This window comes from Cryptomeria japonica, chromosome 3, assembly GCF_030272615.1.
Source record: "Cryptomeria japonica chromosome 3, Sugi_1.0, whole genome shotgun sequence".
NCBI classification, from domain to species: Eukaryota; Viridiplantae; Streptophyta; class Pinopsida; order Cupressales; family Cupressaceae; genus Cryptomeria; species Cryptomeria japonica.
This window is the reverse complement of record NC_081407.1, coordinates 470,445,205-470,455,872: the sequence shown is the minus strand read 5'-3', so window position 1 is coordinate 470,455,872 and position 10,668 is coordinate 470,445,205. Positions and strand designations below refer to the sequence as shown.

At 33.9% G+C, this 10,668-nt stretch overlaps 1 protein-coding gene across 1 annotated transcript in view; it reads right to left on the bottom strand.

Annotated features, from left to right (window-relative positions):
• Nucleotides 1-6,380: 6,380 nt before the first annotated feature.
• Nucleotides 6,381-10,668, bottom strand: part of LOC131041363 (probable WRKY transcription factor 4) — a 44,596-nt gene continuing 40,308 nt past the window's right edge. Inside the window, exons 2-4 of the mRNA XM_057974408.2 lie at nucleotides 7,911-8,653; nucleotides 7,659-7,817; nucleotides 6,381-7,371 (exon numbers count right to left, since the gene is read on the bottom strand). Of these exons, the coding sequence (XP_057830391.1) occupies nucleotides 6,888-7,371; nucleotides 7,659-7,817; nucleotides 7,911-8,653 (1,386 nt within the window). The 3' untranslated portion in view covers nucleotides 6,381-6,887. The remainder of the gene's footprint in view (nucleotides 7,372-7,658; nucleotides 7,818-7,910; nucleotides 8,654-10,668) is intronic.

The window sequence follows — 10,668 nt, the reverse complement described above, 5'->3', positions numbered from 1 at the left end:
GGGCAACTCTGTATCAGTTCATCTTATCTTCTTTGAAACAACGCGACAAGCCGCATTGTCTCAAAGAGGGGCAAAATGTAGACACCCAAAATTGTCATGTCTAATTAAATAAATATTTTATTTATTTAATTATCTAAGCTTAATTCTTCTATTAATTAAATAAATCTTTATTTATTTAATTAATTCATTTATCCTCTTCTAGCCTTATTTCTCATTTAAATAAATACATTTATTTATTTAAATTATCCTTTTCCTAAATTAAATAAATATTTTATTTATTTAATTGATCCCACTTCTTCTATTAATTAAATAAATCTTTATTTATTTAATTAATTCATTAACCTTTTCTACCCATGACACATGTCATTCATCTCTTAATTCATACACTACCTACCCCTTTCATTATTTTATTATTTCTTCTACCTACCCTCTAATCATAGCCGACCTCCTTTTTTACACCTCTCAATCTTATCCCTCCATTTCATATAGTGTCTTCTATATAAGGAGATGTTTCCTTCATTATCAAACCCTAATGAGCTAATGAGCTAATGATGCATTCTAATGACCTAATTACTTGATCACTTTACTACACTACGATCCTACTTGCAACCACATTCCGTTCTTTGTTGAGTTCTTGTGCATATAAAATCTGAGAGCAAATATATCAAGCAAGATCAATGGAGATAGGAAGAATGGAGATAAAAACCCTATTGGACATGTGATGGTATGATCTTTGTGATTTACATTGTCTTAGGTAATCTTCATATGTTATGGTGGATCTTTATTGTTGTTAGGCTAGAGTTTTGTGGTTGAATTCATTTAGCCTTTCAATATTGTTATTATTGTTGTCCATTTTCACCATATACAATAGGGACTCAAAACACCTTAGAAATAATTAATATAAAGTCAAAGAACCAACAAAAGGGAATCACACTAGTGGAATGAGTAGAAGCAAAAGAGAGTCCAGTCGTGTTAGAGTGAAAAAAGTAGAATGTGGCTATTCTAGCTCCAAGCACACGATACGTTTGCACGGAAAGTGCATAACATGAAAGTTAGTCGCACGTTATACACCATTTATTTTGCAAGCTACGGTTGCGATTTTCCAAGTGGGCAATAACATGGTGTACGATTTGGTTGGTTTGGAGCCAATTTAGCTTCAACCAAAAAATTAATCACCTAATGAATTATTTAAGATCCTTATTGACACTGGCATACTTAAGCATAAGTCAATTTTTTTTTCTTGTCATGATTACGACACATGTCATTATCTTATTATATCATTGCCTAGGGTTTCTACTGGTGTTTCTTTATCCTTTTATCAAGGATTTATTTATTGTGTATTATAACAATTATCAATTTTTATATCAATAGAATTCTCATTCTTAATAACAAATAGTTATTTTTCTCTCTTCTATTTTTGGTTTTAGATGATTTGTAAGAGTTATGGGGTTCAATTGTCAACCCCAACATGCTATCAAAGCTCCAGATCTATGATTGCCTATCTTTTATTCATAGATTTAGCCTTGAACATGCAAAAAGTGCATCTTGAAGAAAATGTACATTATTGTTGTACTCTAAACATCCAAAAATATTAAGATCAACTATCAAACCTTTAAAATTGAAAGTTAAAAAAAAAAAAAAAAAATTGTTTTAAGGGCTTTATATTTTAAGCACAAAAATCTACACTATTATATGACTTCATGTGACCATACAATTTCATATATCATCATAATTAATGTTGATACAAGCTTGTGTAGGAATCTAGTGGTTGGCATCATAAATTTAATTAAATTCTTTGTGCAGCAATACTTTTTTAAATTAGTTAGACATACAAAATTCATCACCTTGATGTCTTTTTCCTCTACAATGCATGGGGTAATGTTACTAATTGAAAGGGAGGTTATGCAATTGTTATCATAGCAAGTCAAAAAACTCAAATGGCTACCACGACAACTCCACCTATATAAGTGTCACCACTGCCATATATGTGCCCCAAGACTAGCAAAGAGATAATAGCTTTTGTTATGGATAGATTTCACAAACAAATGGAGTAAAGAGCTAGGGAGAAAGAAAAATTATTATATTTATGAGTTCAATCCTACTTTTGACCATCATCAAAAAGAATACATGGGGGCTAATATTTTGTGGAGAGCCAAAATCCTTATTGCTAAATTAAGGACTAACTCTCATCAACTTTGTTGCAAAATTGGGCTTTGGAAAAGGCCGAAAGAAGATTGGGAAGAAAGAGTACATGTATCTTTTGCACTTTCGAGAATGTAGAAAGAGAAAAGAAATTCATTTTAGAGTGTGATTCCTTCAAAGATAGCAAGGACAAATATGTGCATATCTTGACAGTTGGCTTCTAGCATAATTTATTTAGTGAGGGGATCGTTGAGAAGTTGGGGGCTCTCATCATCACCTTACATAGGAAAAGGATGGAATTGCAAAAGTCAGATTGATCAAGTGGTTTGTCCCAAAGGCTAGCCTTGTGGACATTAGAATTATTTCTTCTTCTTCTATATAGTCCAACTACCAATTCACCACTCTCCAATCACCTCTGACCACAAATGCCTCATTGCTACTTGTAGGACCACCCAATCTAGTAGCTCATCACCCATTCACACCAAGGTCCACCTTGCCCTAATTTTCTTACCTAAAGGAGGAGTATTTTTCTTTTTTGAATAATATAGGTATACAATATCAAATTTTGAAAAAATGAATATTCATCAAAAAGCTAGTTCTCAATGCTTTTTAGTTATACTAATATGCTTTTATTTTATTATTGTTGCATTTTATCACTTATAGAATTCATATTATTTTTGGGGGATTTTTAGCTCATAATTTTTTTCCTAGATCTCTAACTTTCATGATTTTTGTGGTATTAAAATGGAATTGAGGAGTTCTTTTCAACCATCCATGCAAAAAATTTAGAATCTACTCCAAGCATCTTTTATTCATTTTGTTACATATTTGCATTCTAGTTTATTACTTAGACATATTAACATCTAGAAAGGTTGTGTATGCATGATATGACTTCATTTAGCTAATTTGTGTACTAAGAAGATTGGTCTCTAATTTTATCATTTGAACATTGTATCATAAGTTTTTCTATTCATCTTTATATGGCAATCTTGAAAAAGGATAATTATGAGTTTTAATAAAATGGCATCCTAACACATCTCAAGTGGCTTAATCTTTTGCCTTATCTTCAAGGACTTATACCTAAATTCAACAAACTTGAGAGAAAATTAGCAGAGAGTATAATATTGATTATGTTGTAGGATTGATCTATTCTAGTGTTGATCATGACATTGTGTGATATATCAAACATTAATTACCCCCATGTACACTTTGGATTAAAGTTTGAAATACCTTTGCAAAACCTTATATCTCTCCATTCCTAGGTGATCCTACTAATAACTGCCTCATTCCCCTTGATTATGCAAATAATATACCCTTTTATGATGACACTTTAAAGGGATTGGGTCTTGCATGTTCTAATGGTACAAATTATCTTCTTGATTCTCCTCCTATTAAGACCACATATTCATCTTCTATTGTTTCTAATGAGATTAGTATTGTACCCCCATTTGTTTTTGTGCAACAAGACATTCATTATCTTTCAAATACATCTACTTGGATTTTCTATCTATTAGACATTTCATCCTTGTTTGTTGAGTCCCATATTGAGAATTTGGAGCATTTATTTGGGGACATCCATCTTCTCTTTGATGGAATCCACATCATCACTATTGTCCTATTATCATCATCTTTGGATCTTGTTCCTCATCAATCTTCATCTTCATTATTCTTCACAAGATTCTAGATTGGCATCACATGTTTTTGACATGTGGAATTTGAATAGTTTTCAAAGATATTTTGATTTGGATTCCCTATTCATCCATATTATAGGAATCACTTCTATAATTACCAATAGATCTGTAATTTTCAAGGGAAGAAATGTTAATTGGAAGCAACGATTATTTTTCGCCTTCAAGCACTCATCATTAGCATAGAAGCTACTTCTTTATAAGATTCATAGTCTCAGCTTTTCTCTTCTTTTGAGGGGATATTTCTCATTTATTTGTACACAAATACTTCATCAATCCTTGTAGCAAAAATGCTTCCATGCGTGTTCATGGATTCATCGTACTCCTTAAGTTACACTCAAGGAGTGTTAAGATAATCACCTAATTATTTTTTATTAAATCTCTATTTACATTAGCATGTTTGATCTTACTTAGGTCGTGCATTTTTTTGTCTCAACTCATATGATTAAGATACATGGCATGATCTTATTATATACTCACCTAGGGTTTCTACTAAGGTTTCTTTATCATTTATCAAGCATTCATTCATTATAAATTGTAACACTCGTCAATTAGTGCACCAATAGAATTCTCAAGCTTCATAACAAATCAATTATTTTATTTCTCTTATGTGATGGGGTGCTTTGGTTGCTAATGATCTCTAAGATATATGGGGCTCAATTATCAACTCCAAATAGGTCATATCTAATAGGCTCAAGATGAGAAGTGATGGCAAGGAAAAGCTCAATCTCAAAAGTAGAGGTAGAAAAAATGGCATGCCATATTAAGGAATAAAATTAGGAAGCACGAAAAGAAGAGGTGGCCTAAGTAGCAAGGAGGATGATACATCACTTAAAGGACTCAAAAATTTAATCTTTTCATCTATCCTTTGAAGCACAACTAAAACATAAGGTTTGTTAATCAATTTATGTTGAACTTCATCCATGTGGGATTTGCATCATTAGCTAAACATACAAGATCAAAAGATAGTGTGTCTATCGTCAAAGCAATATCTTTCTTACCCATAAACTCATCATAGGCATCATGATCAAATGTTTCTTCTTCCCAATTAATATGAGTGTTATCAATAAATTATCAACTATTCCATTCTCAACTTGACCCTTGGCCATTGTATGATTCAAATAGAAGCTTCTCAAAAGAAGGGCATGATAATAGTGAAGCTTTGGACAAATGAAACGCAAAACCTAAAAGACTAAAATGACTCAAATGAGGAAGAAATTTTGCTATAAATTTTTTTGAAAAAAACTCTCAAACCTAAAATAAAATTGGAAATTAGAAATAAAACACACTGGCTAAAACCTAAAGAGATGTAAGCCCAATAAAAGGTAAGACTTTTCAATTTAACTAGGTTAAAGCAATAAATTTGACACCAAGAAGCTATTAACCATATGCTACAAAGCTTATACATCATCTAATATACAAGCATGCTTTTCAAAATGACAAAGAAGGATTAGGACTTAGCTTTTTGGGACTTGAAAACATTTTTTTTGGTATTGTTCTTTGTGATTCAAAACTTTACCTAGTGATCGAATCTTTAACTAATAAGCTTTGGGAAACAATTAGATGTTCTATTCTCTACTTTAGGTCAGATTTGTACATATAAAAACTAATCTTTGCACATATAATTAAACATATTCCACAAATTTGATACATGAAAAAAAACTACACTTCTAAATGCTTGCAATTTGTTCATCTCGCTATATAAACTTGTCTAAACAAAGAGTGGTATTGACAAATATCATCGAAAGTGTGTTAGGCAAGGATTTTATCTTATTGTCAAACCCCTAGATCTAAATTAATAGTTTTAGAATTAAAACCAAAGTCATAAACAACCATACAATATGCCATAATATGTCGCTAAGTGCAAATGTTGATGTAAACTAAATGATGCAATACAATGCTCTCTTGGATTGATCCGATTATTATCTCTTGATGCTCAAATATTAGATACCTAAAAGTATATTAGAGTTTGTCATTTTATAAAAAACTTAGGTCATGCTTGAACTTACTAGTAACAACTTGTAGGAAAGGAGTCGATTTGGTCTTAAATTTAAATTTAAAAATTTTAAATTCACTTCCACACTTGTGGATTTGACCCTTGAAAATGAATAGATAAACTAAGATTGAGATAAACCTCTAGAGATGAAACATATGCCAACTTTTATTTAGAAATGAATCACTTATACAAAGAACAAAAGTACAATTAATGCAATTTTCACAATTACAAGAATGTTGCCTCAGCTATATTGTTCTTAGGCCCGTAGATTATTTAAGATTGTATATGAATTTTTGTTTGTGTATGTCAATATGTCCTTTGGGTCTCTCGATGTTTTTCTGAGTTTTCTTCCCCTTTGGTTATAAACATGAAAAAATCATAATCTTTATAGCACACTGTCATGTTTAAGATATTCGTAAGTATGAATCTACATCTGTTAAACAAATGGCCTCATTTCTTTATTTGCAATTAAATATCTTATGTCTCTGCAAATTTTTTTGGCCTTTATTGTTCTTAGAAGGCAGAGTTGTTTATCTGGGCTCTGCAATAAATGATGGGAAAGAAGCATCATAGACCCTGGGATATATTTTATTATTCACTCCCAACAATTTAAATCGACTAAGCACATTTGTTTTCAGACTTTATGGCCATTTGAAACCGATATTTAGAGGTCCCCGTTCAAGTCCTGTACTCTTAACTGTAATGTGTAATAATACAAGTATAACAAGGGCCTTGCGAAGGAGATTGGCCCATAAAAAATGTAGAAAAGATATCTCATTGTCTATGATTCAAATGAAGGAACATTCACAACACCAGAGCTGCATCGCATCTCTCGTACAGAAGTGACAAACTGAGGGAACCTATCCTGACAACCAGAGCTGTTTAGCATGGATCCATAACATTTGCACTTGTTTAAAGAAGCTTAGTTTTTTTCACGTGGACAGTTTAGCAATGTTGGTATCTTGGTAAAATTGCAGACAACAGACTTAGTGTGTCAAGATCATGTGTTCACCAAACACATGCCATGCGTTGTTCTTTCACAGCAAGGGCTGGCCAACATTTTAGCAAAACCCAGTTGTGACTGAGGTAGTTTCATGCTCTTCTTTGGGCCTCACAGTGCCTAAGCCTTGAGTTGCTCCTGAAAAACTGAATCCATTGTCATCACCGAAAGGCCTTCCCATATTTAATCTATTGTTAGCTGCCATAGAGGAAGCAAAATTCTGGGTAGTACCACCGCAGTTTTGAGTGGCATTCTCCCCAGTAATACCCTGTGAAGCCCAACTTGAAGGACAATTTACAGCCTGCTGTTGCTGTTCCAGTAATGACATATTAGGAGGCTTGGAAAGGCTGGTGCTAGTATTGGTACTACTTCCAGCACGAAGTTGTGCCCCAGAGCCTGCTACGTCATGGCTGCTATTCTTCGCTGCTGGAACATCATGATTGTGTTTTCCCTCATAGGTTGTAATGACGGCTTTAATATCAGTGGATGCCCTCTCAACGTGCTTGCGTACATTGCATCCCACATTGGTGCACTTGTAATAACTCCTGAATGTTTTAAAAAAAACGTCAAACAATTTTACGACACAAAAAACAGAAGAGAATCAAATTCTAGAAATATAATGAGGAAGAAAAACCTAAATATTTGAATGTATAAACCATAGCAAACATCTGATATGCAATTTGTGAGTGTATTTTGTTTGCTACTGAAAACTGCGTAGCCCTGCAGAAAAGTCTAAGGCTGAGGCATTATTTAAAAATGCAAGCAAAGGCCCAGCTAATAAAAACTGTGAAGTATTCAGTAAGGCATAACTAGTTAGAGAAGAGATACAAACCTAGGATGAGGATTGCCCTTCACCACTTTCTGGCCATATTTACGCCAACGATAACCATCATCCAGGATGTCTACATCACTTGTTGTCTGCACAACAATGCGTGGCTCTCTAATTGTCCTAGATGAAGCAATTATTTCCTTTATCTTCCTATCTTTCTTCCTGCTTGAGTCAATCAGAAATAATTAAAAGGCAAGTCGAGACAACCAAACACTCTGAACAGAAAAAAATAAATCTCCCTATAAAGCCCATTACCTTCTTTTAGCATCTGACTCATCATTGTCATCTGCATCATCTGCCCTGCTGCCATCTTCATCATCCTCACCATCATCACTTGAACCAGATGATTGCTCAGGACTCCCTTGCCCCATCAATGACGTTGATGAATCTGCAATATTAGCATCTCCAGAATAAACTTGACTAGTTCCGTCGGCTTTACCATCCATAAGTTCATTGATATCATCAGAGTGTAAATGCTGAGCAGCAGCAGCCATACGTCTACTAGGTTGGGGTTTGCCATGATTGTGTTCACCTTTGTAAACAATTTCAGTTACCTGACCATCATGGGAACGTTCGACCTTCTTCTTCACAGGGCATTTGGGATGGGTACATTTATAATAACTACGAGGATATTCACTGCCCTTAACCTGCTTTTGTCCATACTTGCGCCAATTGTATCCATCATCAGAAGGGCGCTCAACGGCAATTGGAGGTAAAGATCTATAATTGGGTTCAGTATCTTGAGAACCCAATTCAGAGGATGCATTTATTTTCTTCATTTCTGGTTGTGCCTGTGCCTTATGTTGATATGAAGATCCGTACGTAATAGCATCAGCCCCCACCGAATATTCTAGCTGATGTGGCAACGTTGCTGTGATCGTGGAAGTCATCAAAGGGGGAAAGGGTGATGCTTGAACTTGCATCTGTGGATGAGTCTGAGCCTGTGCTTGCGCCTGAATTCGGGCTAGGACTTGCTGATGCGATATACCAAATGATCCCTGATCAGCACGAAAGTAAATTAGCCACAAATTTTTTCCTCAAATATTTAAGGAACGTTGATAAAAGTTTTGAAACATTAAACCTCCAAGAGAACAATCACCAAATGAAAAGATTTTAAATACCTATAAAAAATTCATTGAATCGTGATCCATGCAATAAATTATAAAATGGAATAAGATCACTAAATCAAAGCACTCACAGAACAGCTTTGCAGAAGACGGTATTTTCTGTTGCATCATGATTGTCACCATAACAGACAACAGTAATGAATTGACATACAAAATATATGTTTCTCATATAAAATAATAAATGAGTCCACCACCAATTGATGAAATCTTCATGTTACAAATGATCGTTAATAAAGGATTAGCGGATGGAAACCTCCATAAGAAGAGGTCATATTGACCTACAAAGCTTCCCTCATGATGTTACAGAGTCAACAGCAACAGCAATCACAAGTTTTCTTCTACATTTGAGATTTACAATCTGCTAAACCATAGCACAACTATAGCAAACCAGCTCTCGCTTTTTACTGACCTTTCTGACTATATCTTTTGCAGGTTTATTAAATTTAGAGTTTTGATCCCCTTTGGCTTATCATGATTTTAATTTAAAGTGCATGCATGCAAATAACCAATAAACTAGTTCACAAAGAACAATTTCTTGGTGCAAAATTCTACCATAAGTTTTAAAAGTCTCATGAATTTTTTACTGTTCATGTTTCTCTCATGTAGCTTCTATCCTCAGAAATATTTTTATAAAAGAAAGCATGAGAAGGCTCACTGAAAAGATATTTAAAGTTAAAAATTCTCACTCGAAAATGAATTTGAGCTGGACATGCAATTAGTCTACTTTGTTAAAGGTGATAATTACAAATGAGAAGATGCCCGATTCGGATGGTCATCTTTGACACTAGGCTTGGATAGTATCAATAATGAGTACAGCTTGCATGGATGAATCTTCAACAGACAAGAAACATGGAGAAAGGGGTCATTCAAAAGATGTCAACAGATGACCACAGAGGTAGATGAGTCAGCGTGTGAGTATAAACAGGAGTGCCAAAGCAAGGACTGTGAAAAGAAATCTACAAATCTGCTACAGAGAGTGAGGCCAAGGTCATGAAGAGAAGACTAACATGGGATCACAGGGTCCCCTCTGCAAATTACTATTTTTCTAAAAAAATCAATTATTTTTATTTCTCTTCTTTTGAACAATTTTTTTTTATTAATAAAACAAAACAGCATGGAAACGATGACAGGAAATAACAGTTGATTTGAAAACTTTCTTAAAAAGATAAAGAATTTAAAATAACAAACTTTTCCAGAGGCCGTCTCAGCTTACTTAACTTCTCTAGAGCTGATTGAATCAAATTATTCCATTCAAATTCATTGTTACTTGTTATTTATTGGTCATTCTTGGTTAAAATAACTAACATGTATGAAGCATTTATACATCACTAATGATCCATTCCAGATCATAACTCTCTGAGAAGGGTATTTGGTTCCCAAAACTTCTATCATGGATGCAATTGAAGGAATGCCTCCTTTACCTCTTCTATGGAATATTAATTTTCCTTGCTTGGATGAGAATTTCAATCGTTTTCTGTCTTCAACCTACTAGACTTGGCTCAAATGGATCACATTTAATTGATTTAGTTTTTCTCCCTTAAGACTTTATCATTTCTTTATGTAAATCCAGTGAGTGTCTCTCAATTGAGAAGCTCTTGAACTCCTTGATATCTTTTTCACTTGTCCATGCTGATCCCGATGTACATTATAGTTGGTTTGTGACTTCAAAAAGTGTCTCTTTTAGTGCTCCACCTTGTGACATCCATTTTATAGGCTCGCCGGTGCATCTATAGACCATTATATTATATCGCCACTTTCTACATTTGGTAGGACTTATGTAATTTAATTAAACTTAGCTGCATGTCAGTGTTTCCCATTGGCAGACATGATGGAACATGCTGTGGAACATGCTGTGATTTAGAAATTTTCAGACAAAGGGATTTTAA